The following is a 17,617-nucleotide window of genomic DNA, read 5'->3' as shown; positions in this document are numbered from 1 at the left end:
GAAAGCTTATAGGAAACACAGGTTTAAAATTTTTTTTTAGAAAATGAAGATATATTTGACATATTATACTGTATAAGTTTAAGGTATATAATATATTGATACATTAATATTGTAGTATAGTTGCCATTGTAGCGTTAACTGACACCTCTGTTGCATCACATAATTATCATTTCTTCTAGTGTTGGGACAAAACTTTTTTTTTTTTCATTAAAAGAATAGAATCTTTTGAGAAAACTTAACCAACTGCCCTGTGAGGAAATTGTAAGTATCAGTTAATGCAGCTTAAATACATTTCATTTTAGTACTAAGAATAAAATTTAAATGGTTTTCTAGAAATTATAAGTGTACCACCATGATGTGATCATTTTCTTTTACTGCTGTGACATATTACTCTAATTTAGCAGCTTTGAAACAGTGCAAGTTCTTATAATTCCCATAGGGCAGAAACCTGGCAGGCTTGAGTGGGTTTCTGCTTAGGATCTCAGCTAAAGTCAGGGTGCCCACAGGACTGTGTTTTCTGGAGGCTCTGGAGGAGAATTCATTTCCATGCTCATTCATGTTGTTAGTAGTGTTAGTTGCTCAGTCGTGTCCGATTCTTTGCGACCCCGTGGGCTGTAGCCCGCCAGGCTCCCGTGTCCGTGGACTTCTCCAGGCAAGAATACTGGAGTGGGTTGCCATTCCCTTCTCTAATTCATGTTGTTGACAGAATTTAATTCCTTGTGTTTGCAGGACTGAGGTCCTCATTGCCTTGCTGGCTGTCACCTGCAGTGTCTTTTCACCTTCTATATGCTTCTCACATTCTTTAGCTCTAGGCCCCCTTGCTCCATCTCCAGAGCCAGCAATGATGTGCTTCACGTCTCTCCTGCCTCTTCTCCCAGGGCATCTCTGTGTGACCCTAGCTCGGAAGGGTTCTCTGTTTAAAAGGCTCATGTGATTAGGTTAGTTTCACTCAGATAATTCAAGATTATCTCCTCACCTCAAGGTTTGTGTCCTTAATCATATCTGCCAAGGTCTTTTGCCATCTAATGTAATATATTTGCAGGTTCTGGGGATTAGGATGCAGGTATTTTAGGGGACCATAATTCTACCCACCATATATGGAAGCTGTCAAGTTGGTCTAAAATGGTGACTTTCTCCTAAGTGTGTGTTGTGATGATATCTTAGTAATTGTTGAGTGATTCCATGATTTATCATTTTTTATTACTCAAATAACACATTAATGAATGATGTGATGTAGACCCAAATAGCCAAACTAAACTCTCCTTCTATTAGTGGCAAGAAAGTTGTTCAAATTGCAAGACTAGACCTTAATTTTTCTTTCCTTTAACTAGAATACTACAGAAAAAGTAAGTAGAAGTAGACAGATACTAAACCAAAGGCTGGGGTTTCATAGAACAAATTTACCTTCTTTGATCAAAAGCAGCTGTGGTCGCTGTCATTTCTACTTAAACAAATGTCAATATATTGGCATTTTTCTCCCCATGAAATCTCTTGGGTTAGTACATGTGGAGTTGGAATTGTAGCTGATTGCTTTGAGATTGGCAGGAGGTTCCATATTAGAAACCTTTTAAATGCTATTTCATCCACTTGTTTAGATGAAAAACAAAATGTTTTTCAGCATGTAAAGGTGGATCATCAGAATCTTGTACCTTTGTCCGGGTCACAATAGCAATGTTTAAGTGAATAATTCATTTTTTAATCTAAACCATAAATAGTTTAAAATGTCTTGTCAAAGAAACAAACATGAGTATCTCATCGGAGGATATTGTGTGTGTGTGTGTTAGTTGCTTAGTCGTGTCCGACTGTTTGCAATCCCATAGACTGGAGCCCACCAGACCCCTCCATCCATGGGATTCTCCAGGCAAGAACACTGGAGTAGGTTGCCATTTCCTTCTCCAAAAGGAGCTATAGAAAGAAAGAACGTGAAGTTGCTCAGTCGTGTCCGACTCCTTGCGAACCCATGGACTGTAGCCTACCAGGCTCCTCCATCCATGGAATTTTCCAGGCAAGAATACTGGAGTAGGTTGCCATTTCCTTCTCTATCAGAGGATATTAGTAAAAAATACTAAGAACCCACTATTTGCTTTATAAATACTTCTGAAAGAGATTCTTTGACTAGTGCATTAAGATGTATTTTCCTGTACTGAATTTTCTTTTGTAAATGATTCAAGGAGGTTAAGTATGCTAATATCACTTTGTTTCACTTTTTTTTTTTGTTATTGGTAAAGATGGGTTTTTAAATCTGTTTAATTTCATGTCTGATAACTCCAGGTAGTCGCATTATCACTCTCTGCTCTATTCTCTTTTTACTCTTGCCATTTTCTCTCTTTTTTTTTTTTAAACATAGGATGAAGTAAGTGTCCCAGGCAGCAACTCAGCCGACCTGTTCCACTGGACCACCGCTACCACCATGAAAGTCCTCTCCAACACCACCACCACCACTAAGGCAGTGCTGCAGGCTGTCAGTGATGGGCAGTGGTGGAAGAAGTCTTTGACTTACCTACGACCCCTTCAAGTGAGCGGTGCATTCTGTTTTCTTAAAGCAGTTGGGGTGGTTTATATCAATTCATTAGCATGCTCTTCAGTTGGTTTCACTATTGCTTTAAATTTATCTTCTTTACATTATTAAAATAATTTCCTAAGAAATCTAGGCCTCCCATCGGATAGGGAATGAGTAATTGATTTTATAGACTGTAATTTACTACCATACTGTACTTGCAGAATACATCGATATAGATTTAAGTAAGGTTGGTTTATATGTCAGAATTGAAGTTTACCGAGATGAAAAGGAAAATGATGTTTATCAAGGCTTTCTCTCTTTTACTATGTTTTTGTAGGGCAGTAATGGAAGAGACGCACTAGGAGCCAGCTCAGGGGCTGTCTTAGTTCTCTCCAGCTTCTCTGACAAAAATATTTTAGACTAGGTGACTTAAACAACAGACAATTTATTTCTCACAGTGCTAGAAACCGGGAAGTCCAAGATCAAGGCCCTGGAGATTTTTAGTGTTTGATGCAGGCCTGCTTCCTGGTTCATAGAACGCCTTCTAATTGCTGTGTCCTCACATGGTAGAAGGGGAGTGAGGGACTTTTCTAGAATCTCTTTTTTTATAAAAGCACTTATCTCATTTCCCAGTGCTCTGCCATCATGACTTAATCACCTACCAAAGGCCCCACCTCTTAACACTATTACACAGGGGTTAGAATTTCAACATATAAGTTTCGGGTGGGGGTGGGGGACAAATATTCAGTCTTCAGTGGGGCCTCTAGGTAAAGAGAACCTTTTAACTGATTCTTTCGTGTTTCTGCAAGTAGAGGTCAGGACAAGTGTTGAGGTTGCTTTCTGTGACATCTTAGCCCACCGTGTCCCTTCTGTCTTCTCTGCATCCTCATGCTGCTTTCCATCCTTTAGCCACACACTGGAAAACTAAGAGGAAAAAGAAACATGGGCCTTTTTATAAAGGTACCCTGAACACTTGAGTATCTCGTTCATTCATTCTGCAAATGCTTACCAGGCATTTTCCATGTGTCAGGTGTTGTGCTCATCACTGGAAATAGAGTGGGGAAACCCTTCGGTCTGATTTCCTTCCCTTGGGTCCCCTGTGTCTCAGTGGAGGCAAAAAAAGGAACCAACAGATAAAATATTTGTATGATAATGAGATGGCAGGTGGTGATGAGTAGTATGCAGAGAACTTAAGCAAGGTACTGGAGGAGTGAAGTTCTGATGGCAACAGGGGAGTTAGTTTCTCAGAAGAGGAATCACTCTGAGCAAAAACTGAGTGAGCCAAGCAGACAAGTGCATTTTGGAGAAAGAGCCTGATGTCTTTGTAGAAGAGAAAGGAGGCCAAGGTAAGGGAGAGCAGCGTGATGAGTGGGAAGATGGTTGGAAATGAGGTTGGAGAGATGATGAAGAGACCCACCATGTAAAGCCTTCCATAGATGGTGAAGAGAACTACAGATCTGCTTCTCAGCAACACAGAGTTGTTTGAAAATTCAGACAATGCAGTCGTGTGATCCAAGGTTACTTTTCATACGTCTGTTTAACTGCTGCAGAGAGTCGTCAGTAGTGAAGCAAAAAGATGGATCTCTCTTCCAGGACTCCAGCTGAGAGATGTTGGTGGCTTAGATTAGGGTAGCCATGAGGGACATGAGAAGTGTTTGGTTTGAGGGTATACTTTGTGGACCTGCTGATGGTCTGAACGTGAGATATGCAGGAGAGAGAATGGAGGATAATCGTCCAGAAGAAACCACTTACTGATGGGCTATGGGCTTGACTTTGGGTGAAGTCTGTGCATCTCATCACTGCATGCATCACACTGGATTTTGATTAGGGTTATTTTCTGTCTCACCTGTTGGGGCTTTTTGGGCATTCATGTCTTAGAGTTGGACCATTAAAGCAGGCTGAGTGCTGAAGAATTAATGCTTTTGAACTGTGGTGGTGGAGAAAACTCTTGAGAGTCCCTTGGACTGCAAGGAGATCAAACCAGTCAATCCTAAAGGAAATCAGTCCTGAATATTCATTGGAAGGACTGATGCTGATGCTGAAGCTCCAATACTTTGGCCACCTGATGTGAAGAGCCAACTCATTAGAAAAGACTGTGATGCTGGGAAAGATTGAAGGCAGGAGGAGAAGGAGATGACAGAGGATGAGATGGTTGGATGGCATCACTGACTCAGTGGACATGAGTTTGAGTAAACTCCGGGAGATGGTGAAGGAAAGGGAAGCCTGACATGCATGGGGTCGCAAAGAGTCGGACATGACTGAGCAACTCAACAGCAACAGTGTCTTAGATAAAGTTTAACACTGTGCCTAGTGTATAGTTGTCTCTGAAGAAACTATTTTAACATCATTTGCAGCAGCAGCTTGATTGTTTCCTAGGCTGTTCTTGGCCTAAGTGAGTGCTCCGTGAACTTCAGAGAAGTGGGTGAATGTCATCTTCTTGGCTCTTCCAGTAAGGGCCTTTACAGTCTATTTGAGGAGAACAAAGCATAAAGATGATTAACCATAGTAGGGGTACTAAAATATTGCTAATGAAAAATACTGAAGACTAGTCTTATAAAGGTGTTCATATGGGTTGTAGATGTTGAGGAGGAGGGGCTGATGAAGGGAGCCAGTCTTACCTTGCCTCCATCTGCTGTGGTTTCAGCAGGTGTGGTCTGTGGCAGGCCTGGGAGGAGAGGTGGGCAGTCAGCATGGACCATTACCCTTGTAACGGAAGGAAGGCATAGAGGCCAGTAGGATGGACATAGTAGTTGCATGGAGTGTTAGCCTTTAATGGTAATTAGCATTTAGTGAATTTGAATGTTATTCTTTGTAGTTTAGATTTGATACTGCTGACTGCATTATTCAGAGCTACTAAAGGTTTTTGGAGCAAGGGAACAGCATATACAGAATGATGTTTTAGAAAGGTTATCTTGACTGTTGTATAGAAAACTGGCCATGTGTGTAACACCGATTGCTTCAGTGTTTCTGATTCAGTGATGTCAAAGTGACCAGAAAAATCAAAATGCACTTCAGGGTGAGGTTGAAGCACTGCTCTTAGAATGTGATGATGATTCTTAATATTCTCCTCTGGGTTTTGGTGTCGCTCTGACACTCTCTTTGGCTCACACAATACACATTGATCTGTTTCTCCTGAAATCTGTTTGTTCCTTCTTCCTTCCTTTCCTCCTCCATCTCCCCTCCCAGCTCTCTTTCTTTTATCCACTGATCTTCACTTTGTTCTGTTTAGGGTCAAGAATTTGGTGGTGTTTATCAAATTGGAACCAGAGCCAATGAAGGCCTAGAAAAACAAGGCTGTCATCCTTTTTATGAATCTGTCATCTCCAATCCCTTTGTCGTAGAGGTAAGGGCAGTGTGCCGAAGAACATAGATTTAACTATCGTGGTGTGAGCATTTTACTACGAACAAAATATGCAGTTTTTTAAAGATGTACTTCTTTTGTTCGTACTCATGTTTTTCATTGGTTTTATGTGATTCATTGCAACATGTTATGAGACTAAAATCTGTTTTACAATTTTATGTGGAATAAAATGGTTTAGTAAGTGAGAAACTATAATTCAAGGTATGAAAAGATAAAAATCCTATCATTATCTTTTCTAAGAATATCTTCATAGAGAAAAAGCCACCTCATCAAATGATGTCACTGCTTCTCTTGTCTAGTCTGAAGTGACCTATGACACCTATCAACATATCCCGGTAGAAAGCTTTGCAGAAGTATTGCTGAGAACTGGGAAACTGGCAGAAACTAAAACCGAAGGAGAAGAAGTATTTCCAACAACAGAAGGTATGAAAGGTTCTAGTTCCCTGACAGTGTGTAACTCAGAATGATAGGTGAGACTGTGTGAATGAATGAGAGTTAGGAAAAACAGTAACATTTTCAGTAATTTTGAATAACTTAACTTGGTATCATCATTCATACATTTATTTATTCATTGATTTGAATCATTTGTTGAGTACCTACCATTTTCTGGATACTTGTAATATTGAGGATTTAAAAGGATAAATGAGATACAATTGCTATTTAGGTTGCTAATCATGTAAGGTGATTCTTATAGGGAATGATACAGAATAATGAGCTCAATAGATACCACTTTCTTTCCTGGTTTTATGGGTTAATCAAGAACTCTTATGTACCTGTTTCATGGGCTATAGATGTGTATTTCGTCTTAAGGATTTTCTGCCTGGTGCCATATCATTCCGTGTGAAATTTTTTGAAAAGAATGAAACTGTATGCAGTTGACCAGAGACCACTTGGCGTTTGTACTTTTTTCTTCTTTAACCTCCTTACTTCTTTTCAAGCTTCCAAGGTAATTGCCTTGACTATTTTTATTTTTCAATTTTCCCTCTCTTTCTGCTTTGCCAGCCTTAATAGATACTTCAGGACCTAAAGACAACTGGGGCTCCAGCTATCTTGTCTATATTCCAGGTATCTGTAAGGAGTAAAGAAGGGAAAAACAGTTTTCTTGGCAGTCTTGTCCAGGACTTCCACTTCCATATAACCTATAAGCTAATGAGCCTGGATAATGCTGTGTTTTAATGGAACACATTTGTGTGGAGTAAAACTTGGAAAAATGTATGTGGGGAATAGAACTGCCATGTTCCTGGAAACCTGATGCTATAACTTATTTTTAGATCATCCTTTCTTTCAATCATTAAACCTGATGCTATAACTTATTTTTAGATCATCCTTTCTTTCAATCATTATTTATATGCAGTTGGAAAGAGAGGAAGCAAATACTCTGCAGAGCCTGGGGTACTGGAAGTTGTTACAAAGTTACTGTTTTTCTTCAGTTCTGAGATGCATATCATGATCTATAGTTTCTCTGCCTTGTTGTTCAGTTGTTAAGTCACGTCCACCTCTTTGCGACCCTTGGACTGCAGCATGCCAGGCTTCCCTGTCCTTCACTATCTCCTGGAGTTTGCTCAAACCCATGTCCATTGAGTTGGTGAGGCCATCCAACCATCTCATCCTTTCTCCGTCCCTTCTCCTCCTGCCCTCTATCTTTCCCAGCATTAGGGTCTTTTACAGTGAGTCAGCTCTTTGCATCAGGTAGCCTAAGTATTGGAGCTTCAGCATCAATTCTTCCAGTGAATATTCACGATTGATTTCCTTTAGGATTGACTGGTTTGATCTCCTTGCTGTCCAGGGACTCTCAAGAATCTTCTCTAACGCCACAGTTTGAAAGCATCAATTTTTCAGCACTCAGCCTTCTTTATGGTCCAGCTATCATATCCGTACATGACTACTGGAAAAACCATAGCTTTGACTAGACGGACCTTTGTCAGCAAAGTACTATCTCTGCTTTTTAATATGCTGTTTAGGTTTGCCATAGCTTTCCTTCCAAAGAGCAAGCATCTTTTAATTTCATGGCTGCAGTTACCAGCCGCAGAGACTTTGGAGCCCAAGAAAATAAAGTCTGTCACTGCTTCTACTTTTTCCCCTTCTATTTGCCATGAAGTGATGGGACCAGATGCCATGAGCTTAATTTTTTGAATGTTGAGTTTTAAGCCAGCTTTTCTACTCTCCTCTTTCACCTTCATCAGGAGGCTCTTTAGGTTCCTCCTTGCTTTTCTGAAATTAGTGTTCAAGTCACAGTTGATGGTACATTCATGTTTCTTTTTTTCCTCCAAGAGGCTATTGCTAAATCATGACACATCTTACAAGTGATATTGAATATATTTTAAGAGTATAGTTGCATTGCTGTTTCCTCTTTTAATTATTTATTACTTCTTTCTTTTCTTTAAAAATATTGTAATACATTACTCATGGATTAAATTGTGATTGATTATTGGAATAGCTTATACAGATAAAATCTAAGACCCTAAGAAAATACTGGTTAGACATGGAAATGTCATCTGTTAATTGGTGTAATAAAGGACTGAATTAATAACCAGGAATTTGGAAACATTGACTTATGTAATATCTTAACACATTATCAATTAGAGGATTTTTGCAGAACCTAAGGCCTATGACCAGCAATTTGCTGTGTAAGTGAATACTGAAACACTCTGGTCAGTAACATTCGGGTAACAAAAGATATATTAATACATCTCCAGTCGAGAATATGTTAATTTATGACTTAGCTTATGACATATATGTATGTGTGTGTGTGTGTGTGTGTGTGTGTGTGTATTTGCATACCTCTCCTACAAAAAAAGGCAAGAGAATGGAACTGCATGCTAAAGGTTTGAAAGATGGCTGTGTCCTTGGAGAGAGACTGTCACACTGATTTCTCAGTTTATTAAAGCTTCTGCTGTTTTCCAGAGCTGTTTTTGGAGGAAGGTGGAGAGTACTTGAGAATAAGGTCCTGGTGGGGCACAGCTTTCTAGATTATTTGGCCTCCCCCTTTCATGGGGTTCTTAAAATATCTGACCATCTTTGTGGTAGCTGGTAACTAAATGATGAGGCCTCAAAATGATCTGGAAACATGAAGCAAATAGAGATTTTTGTGGAGGAGCTGTGTGGATTGGGGGTACTCACCATGTGTACGTCACTCACTGAAGCATTGGTCCTTGAACCACCTACTGTCCTGTATCTGGAGTATAACTTTCAATTATAACTCGAAGTTGGTGATACCTTTTGACTACTTTCATCTAATTCTACCTTCCCCTACTCCCTGCCTCTGTTAACCACAAATCTAATCTCTTTTTCTATGAGTTTGTTTCTGAAGTGTAATTGACCTACAAAATTATTAGTTCCTGGTATACAGCATAGTGATTTGATATTTCCATATGTTACAAAATGATCACGTTTGGTTTCTCTTGAGAATACTAATATATTTGAGACAGATATCGTTAGCTGTTTTATAGTATCAAATATTTGTTAGAAACTCAACAGATTTGATAAATGATACAGGTTAAATGACCCAAATTAAAAATTATAGAAATGTGACTCCTGACTTTGGTTCAGAAGTAGCTCATGATACAAATTAAACTTCCCAACACGATCTGACTTTTCAGAATTTTTTAATAAAGTTGATGAAAAGGTTTTTTATGGAGACTAGGTAAAGAAAATTGATCATTATTTATTTAGCTAAATGAATGATTTAATGGCTAATGATTTCTAAATCAATAATATGGGCAGCTTTCCTCTGTGAATTCTGTTCTGGAATTAAATTTATCATAGAGTGCTTTCCAGAGGCACTTATTTTGCAGAGAATTAGTGCTTGGAGGCTTAGGCATAGATTTCATCTGATTTTGGCTGTATTACTTGTCTAGAAAATGCAGTGTATTTTCTACAAGGTTAGAAAATAAGCATTGCAAATTAAATTCATACACAGTGCTAAATGTAGGACAGGTCTTTATTATTTAAAAAAAAAATAAATACATGTATCTTGAATGGTAATGGAAAATCAGCACAATACAGTCTACAGCCAGCAAGATATCTGATGGATCCCATCCTACTGAAACCCTGTGGTTTCTGGTCTACTTCAGATCCTCATTGATAGTTTTGTCATATGTAGCTTCACATGGCTCACAGATTCAAGGTCTGAGAAGCTTCCTGTATGTGGGGGTTTGAATTGAGCCTCAGTGAGGGCTGCTGAGAAAGTTGGGATGGGGTCAAGTGTGGGCAGTTATGATGTGTCTCCCCATCCCCCTCCCGTCTCTCCCCTCTCATTTCCCCCGCAAGCCTCCGACCAAGTTGGTTTCCTTCAATAATTCAGTTGTTAGGCAGGAGGGGTTCTGGGTCAGCATTTGGGTTGTAGGGATTAATGAGCTGTGATCTGGCTGTGGGAGAAAAAGATGTCACGAAGTGACTTTGACAGTTGTGTTAAGGATCAGGGAAGAGACTTGATCCCTTTCCTTTCAACCTGCGAACATAGGAGATGCTGGTGTACCTGACACCAGTGATGGTGGCCTTTCCCGTCTTGGAGCAGCAGGGAGATCACAGGCTTTGTATGGCTGGAAACTCAGCTGCCTGAGTGCTGAAGAAGAGGTACATGTATACTTGTCCACACGGAACCCCATTTGGGAAATAACTGTTGGGGATCTTGAGCATTTGACCCTGTTTTCAGAAGGATTTTTTCCCCCTTGTCTTCTATAAATATTTTATTAAGAAAATTTTCAAATGTGTAGAAAAGTCAAGAAGATTCTAGTGAACCTCCCATATACTCTCCACTAGATTTCAACAATTAATATTTTACTACACTTGCTCTAGTCCTCCCACCAAATACAACTTCTTTTCTGACACATTTCAGAGTTGTAGGCATTGTTACTCTTCGCCTCTTGACATGCACTGTGCATATCTCTAGTCAATATTTCTTACTTTTTTATTTTACAATGGTTTTATTATTTATTTTTTTTCATTTACAAACAATGGAATGCAAAAATCCTAAGTGTAGACATAAGACTCTGAGTTTTGACAAGCACAGCACCTGTGTAACCCTGACTCCTTTCAAGATGCAGAACATTACTGTCAGCCCAGAAAGTCATGCCTCTTTCCTGAAAACACCCACCCCACACTCCTAATCGGGACTGACAAATGTTCAGTTTTTCCCCTGCTGTAGACGAGTTTTGACTGTTCTAGAATTCATTCAGTGAAATCATACAAGATGTATTCTTTTATGTGAAACTTGAGATTTATCTGCTTCTATCAGTAGGTTTTTTTCTATTCTTTCTTTCTTTTGTTTTTTAATAACTGAAAAGTATTCCACTGTATAAATATACCACAGTTTACCCATTCTCTTGGTGAGGGACATAGGGGCTTTTTCCAACTGAGGGTTGTTAATGAAAAAGCTGTTGTGAACTCTTATACAGTGTTTCTGTGAACCTGTGTTTTTACGGACCTTTGTTTTTATTTCTCTGGGGTAACTAAGGGTGGAATTGATGAGCCAAAGTTTTGTAAGAAGCTATCAGACCTCTCTTATTTGTTGGCTGTTGTGGTTTTCCTGGGCTGTGGTTCTTTAAGACTTAAAGTTTTCCGTCTGAATTTTACCTGCCTGGCAAGGAGCAGACAGAAGCTTGCCCTCAGGATAGAAGCTGTAAAGATGGGAAACTCACTGCTGTCATTTCATTTTTCCAAATGGCATCTACCCTCTATTTCTGTCTGCTTTCGGTGCCTCGCCAGTGCCTTCAGATACCTGTATTTTATGCTTTATCCAGAGTTCATAGTTTTCATCTGCAGGAGAACTGTACAAGTAAGAGAACCCAATCACAGAGGAATTTAAATCAGATGTAGTATTCTGGATTTCACTGGAGTTCGTCTGATGAGAGTGGGGCAAAAGTCTGAGTCATCAATTCCTCAGAAAGATGAAACAGAAAGCCAGGGTACCCTTCTCTTGGATTAATTCTGAGGAGTCAATTCATATCAGTGAAGCTTACCCTGTGGAGAAGATTTTGGACTCACCCTCAAAAGTTTAAGGGATCTTCATCTTCTGTGGTTGAAGTAGATGTCAAGAGGCCTCCTGAAAAATGGGCCAAATGGCCATTCAAGTGGGTGAGATATGCCAGCTAAACGGCAGTCCTGGTGGAGATGCTTCACCAGGAGGACCTGGCTTAAAGTGAGAATTTGAAAAACACATGGCACTTTGGCGATAGCTATAAAAATTATAGTTGTGGGTATTATTTGACCTAGTAATTCTGCTTCTAGGAATTTATTCCATGAATTCACACACATGAAAAATACAGCATATGTTTATTGCTTGTAGTAGCATAAGATTGTCGATAGCCTGATATATACCGACGGAGAGAGAGATCTTATTTTGTATGTCGTCTTTTCTGTCTGTGTTAGTCAGCTTGGGCTGACAGGACAGAATACTATAGACCAGGTGGCTTAAACAGCAGAAATTCCCAGTGTCACAGTTTGGAGACTGGAAATCAGATGCCAGTGTGGTTGGGTTCTTGTGAGTTATCTCGTCCTGGCTAGCACACAGCTGCCTTCTCACTGTGTCTTTACCTCAGGGGAGAAAGAGAGGGAGAGGGAGGCAGAAGGCATGAAGGGGGCAGAGTATGGGTTTTCATGGGAAGTAACAGGCAAGGTCTGGTAGATGCTTGAGCAAGCCTGAGATGAAGAGTTTGGGTAACTTTGGACTCTGGGCTATGGGGTGATCTCTGGCTATCTAGCGCTTGACCCTGGGGTGATCAGGGCAGAGGTGATATTGTGTCTGGAGTGCAGAAGCCAGAGAAAGGGGCTGGTTCAGAGAACTGGCTCCGAACTGGTTGGTTTGCACATCAGTGATGTGCCCACAGTGAAGTTGTTTGCTTTACTTGGCAACTGACTAGTCTGCCAATAGCCCAGATTGACAAGACTTTTCCCCCTCAAATGTCAGTGCATTATAAATTGCAGAAAAGTTTTAAAATTGATGAATACTGTTGTGAATGTGGGGCTTCCCTGGTGGCTCAGTCAGTAAAGAATCTGCCTGTGATGCAGGAGACCTGGGTTCGATCCCTGGGTTGGGAAGATCTCCTGGAGAAGGAAATGGCAACCCACTGCAGTACTCTTTCCTGTGGACAGAGGAGCCTGGCAGGCTACAGTCCATGGGGTCATACGAGTCGGACACAAGAGTTGTATATATGAAATGAAATCTTTTGGTTATTATTCACTTGGAGCAAATATTTGTATTTTATTTTATTTTATTTTTTTTATTATTTTTTTTTTAGAGTTAATAAAATAATTTTATTAACTTTATGTCAATATTTGTATTTTAAAGTGATTATTTTCACTGTTTGTAAAAGTAACAGTGATTCTTTGGACTCCTCTGAGGGTGATTTTTGTCATTACTTTTAGCTCATGGAAATTAACTATTTCTTTTCTCTTTTGCCTGCTAAAAGCTTTGTATTCAATGATATATGTTCAAGAAAAACTGATGACCATCTTCTGAGTTGTATCTGTGAAATAATATAACTATTTGAAAAATAAACCTACTGGAACTTACATTTTCAGTTGGAGTTTTTCCCTCACAAAGGTCTCTCAAGAGAACTCTGCTTTATTCCAGCCACGTTGTCATGACTCTTCTTTGTTGTTTTTGTTTTTTGTTGGGTTGTTCTCCTTTTGGAATTCCCTTCAGGATCTGGAACGTATGCATAGGAATATCTTCAGGGGTAGCATATTTTTTCATCCCTTGAGGGTGCTTTGATTTTTGGAAATCGCCAAATGCATATTAAATGAAGTATAAGATTGAGTTGATGATAGGATTAAAAACAAAAAGGAAAGAAAGAAAAACAAAAGATCTGACTGGAAGTCAGTAATGGGACTGGGTGATTTTCCCAGGCAGGGCTCAGACCAGCCCCAAACACAACTCTGAGAGGGCCGGTCCTCCATTAGCTGGGGCATAAGGGCTCCTGAGCCATGAAGAGACAGGGCTGGTTTTGATGAGTAGGTTTAGATTCTAAAAGCCAGAAAGAGGGGGTAGTTTGAAAACTGGCCTCTTTTGTACATAAGGAAGGGAAATATTTGAAGGAGGTAAAAATGGAGTGGAAAAAAGCTAGATGAGGTTGGAGGTTGCAATTGTAGAGGAAATGAGTATTTAGAGAACTCAGATTCTCTTACTAGAGGTGAGGTGCAAGAAGCCTTGTTCCCTTTTAGATGAGTCACACACAGGACATGTTGAGTTTTAGGTCATTTTTGACACTCCACCCATTTAGAGCTCACTCCTCTAGGCTCAGATGGTAAAGAATCCGCCTGCAATGCAGGAGACAAGCGTTCGATCCCTGAATTGGGAAGATCCCCTGGAGAAGGGAAAGGCTACCCACTCCTGTGTTCTGGCCTGGAGAATTCCATGGACTGTATAGTCCATGGGGTTGCAAAGAGTTGGACACGACTGAGCAACTTTCAGTTTCCTCTAATACACCATAAAATTATATGGCGTATTTATGAAGTGAAATATTACTTACTTCGAATTATTTAGATGCTGTTTACCTTCATTAGTGAAGATCAGGAGAGTCTGTGTTCTCTATAAAAAAAGTTTACACTGTGATTACAGTGACTATCTGGTATTGGTCACTTAAGGTCCTAAATGAATGCCTCCTTATTAATACAAAATGGATATAAACACAGATGTTATTCGCAGGGTTCTCTCTTTTATTAAATCCATGACATTGATAGGTTGTTGCTTATATAAAGAATTTTTATAAAAGTTGGAGATGGTTGGGATATTTTAAGATGTTATATGATCAAAGCATGAGACAGGTTTTCTTTTCATGGAGTGTGGTGCAAAGAACATAGCCATATTGTCATGATTGTAGTAATAAAGAGAGTTATCCTAAGTCTGCTCTCACAAAGCTGTGTTGTTGTTCTGACCACGAGTGCTCACATAGTCATCTTCCACAGTAGCTGTCATTGATATCCAGAATTGTATAGCATGGCCTGGGTCTCTAAAACTAAAAGATTAGCTGGAAGAGACATCCTCACTGATCTGTTTGCACTTAGACTTTGAAGCTGCACTAACAGTATTCACATATGTAAGTAGCAAATGGCATAATGTGTCTGAGTTAAGGCAAGACTACCATTTAACATAGTTGCATATAATCTGTACTTCGATGGTGCTGAATAGACTTTCTCATAAAGCATCTTAAAAAGATCCAGTGGATTTATAAATTGATATGTTAATAAAAAAAAAAAAGTTCTCTGAAGATAATTACGGTTGAAATCAGTTCAGTTCAGTCACTCAGTCGTGTCCGACTCTTTGTGATCCCGTGAAATGCAGCATGCCAGGCCTCCCTGTCCATCACCAACTTCTGGAGTCTACCCAAACCCATGTCCATTGAGTCGGTAATGCCATCCAACCATCTCATCCTCTGTTGTCCCCTTCTCCTCCTGCCCTCAATCTTTCCCAGCATCAGGGTCTTTTCAAATAAGGACTAAAACCGTGACACTTAGTAACCATGACTGTCACATGGATCTGCAAATAAAATAATGCAATTATTATTTTTTTTTTCTGCATCCAGTTCTCTTACAGCTAGCAAGTGATGCTTTGCCAAATGATATGACCTTGGCTCTTGCTTATCTCCTGGCATTACCACAGGTAAGTTTGCCCTTACCAAGAAAAAAGGACTTAAAAAATGAATAAACTGAAAGTCTCTACAGAGGGTTTTTCACCAGTGAATTGTTGAATGCATGTTTCACTTCCTTCTGGTTGTTCCTCTACATAATGGAAAGGCTGTGGTCAGTATCTGAAGAGTAAAGTCTACGATGTTAGCTGGAATCTTGGTTTTAAAATCTACTTTCGCATGCATAGGATCTGCCTTTATAATCTGTCTGAATTTTAATGTAGTCATGTTAAGATGAGCTTGAGTCAATTTGATAGAAACTTTGAACCAAAATTCTATAGTAAGAACTGGAAATGTAATGGTTTATGATGGTTGTGCTAATTTCCTTTCAGCTGAGCTCTTTCTCTTGTGCTCCCTTGTAGGTGTTAGACGCTAACAAGTGCTTTGAAAAGCAGTCCCACTCTGCGCTTTCTCTCCAGTTGGCAGCCTATTACTATAGCCTCCAGATCTACGCCCAGTTGGCTCCATGTTTCAGGGACAAATGCCATCCTCTTTACAGGGTGAGTCCTCACAGTTTCCACTTTATTAAAGAGCAACGGTGAAGCTTTTCTAAAGTAGTTAAAACATGTGTTTACCTCTTTGGAGGGGCTGAAGTGCTTTGAATTCAGAATGCATTCACAATGGCTGTGTTAAGACGGAGTTGCTTTTCCAGGCATTAATAAGAGGCAGAGGTTCTAGGATGTAAGGTGAATGTTGATTCACCCCTAACTTCTCTGTCATTTATTTTATTTTACAGCATTCTTAGGAAAGGCTGAAGTAGTAGAGGAGAAATGGAGAACGGACTTTGTAACTACCTTCTCAAGAGGAAGATGGCTCTAATTTAGGACAGTAGGCAATGTTGTTCTTTGAAGAGCAGTGCACTTTTATTTATTTTTAAGCCAGAGAGGTATGAGAGTAGTAATTGTGCAGATGAAATGTTGAGACACACTATGCCTACTTGCCCCCATGCTTCTGACACCTTTTATTTAACTTTATTGTTAATTTCTGAGTGAGAGCACCTAAGCTTGGCCTCAAGTTACATTGCCTTCTTTTTTGGACCGGAAAGTGTTCCAGGTGCTGCTAGAAAATGGAAGGCCTCTAGGTTTACTTGTATGCACCAGCTTTAAGCACCAGCATTCAGAAATGATCTCCTTTTTATACTGGATATTTTAAGAGACTTACCACTTTAAGAATAGATAAGCAATAGATTAGACTTTTAAATCCACTCTGTGTACAAATTCAAGGTCCAGTGTCTATTGAGGCAGGATTCTTCCTCCCCTGACCCAGAGCAGACTGCAGAGAAAGAATTTGGATGCCTCGGCCATCCAAAACATATCTAAGAGCCTGTAAGTATATGAAAACATTCTGTTCATGGCAGAATCTATGGCTTTCATTCATCAGTTTTTATTTAAAAAGAGAAAGGGGAATGAGGGAACCCTCTGCCATGCAGGTTACTCTCCCAAGGGCATCATCATTATGAGTGGGTATTGTTTTCAGAAATGGGTATATTAGGATGAAATTTGGGCCAAGAAAAGGACTGTCTTTTTTAGGCTAGTTCATGTATTACTATATTTTGGAAATTTTGAATTTTTTTTTTTGATAGCTACTGCTGCTTTGTACTACGTTTTTTCCCCTATACTCTAGTAATTTTCCTTTGTTTTGCTTTTATATCACAGGTATGTTTTTGTTTGAGATAAAGAATTGACCTACTGTTATAAATTGAGGGAAAGAAGTGATTATATATAGGTGGAAGTGTGGCAGGTTAATTTCTGGAACAATGTACTTACTTAATGGAACAAGCATCGTCTCTTCCTTTTGCTTCTGCATCTTTTTCTGGGCATCTGGCAGAGCAGCCTTTCCAGAATGGAGGTCTGGGCTTCCTCTCTTCCATTTCCAATGCTGCACTGGTTTCCCATGGCCCTAGCGAGGTTGTCTGGCCTCTGTCTGTTTCCTCACCTTCATTTTCCTTTTGTTCCAGCCATAGCAAACTGCTTAAATTTCTCACACAGCCTGTGTGTTCTCTGTTCCTTGTCTTCAACACGTTTTAATCTTTTGCCCATAATGTTTCCCGAGAATGCCTTTGCTTCGTACTTGGGTCCTGCGACCTGCCACCATCCTGTCGTGCTCCCAGGCTGCGCTGGATGCCCCTCT

General features: G+C 39.8%; 1 protein-coding gene across 9 annotated transcripts in view; it reads left to right on the top strand.

Moving 5' to 3' along the window:
- The window catches only part of NBAS (NBAS subunit of NRZ tethering complex), a 325,229-nt gene that overhangs the window by 188,306 nt on the left and 119,306 nt on the right, over positions 1–17,617 (top strand). For all 9 annotated transcript variants that reach the window (XM_081595917.1, XM_081595916.1, XM_081595914.1 and 6 more), the window contains 5 exons: positions 2,348–2,515; positions 5,730–5,843; positions 6,161–6,284; positions 15,386–15,462; positions 15,850–15,987. In XM_081595917.1, the coding sequence (XP_081452043.1) occupies positions 2,348–2,515; positions 5,730–5,843; positions 6,161–6,284; positions 15,386–15,462; positions 15,850–15,987 (621 nt within the window). The remainder of the gene's footprint in view (positions 1–2,347; positions 2,516–5,729; positions 5,844–6,160; positions 6,285–15,385; positions 15,463–15,849; positions 15,988–17,617) is intronic.

This window comes from Giraffa tippelskirchi, chromosome 4, assembly GCF_054371585.1.
Source record: "Giraffa tippelskirchi isolate mGirTip1 chromosome 4, T2T-mGirTip1v1.2.pri, whole genome shotgun sequence".
Lineage (NCBI taxonomy): Eukaryota > Metazoa > Chordata > Mammalia > Artiodactyla > Giraffidae > Giraffa > Giraffa tippelskirchi.
Note: the sequence above shows the minus strand (reverse complement) of the source record. Positions and strands in the feature narration are given on the sequence as shown.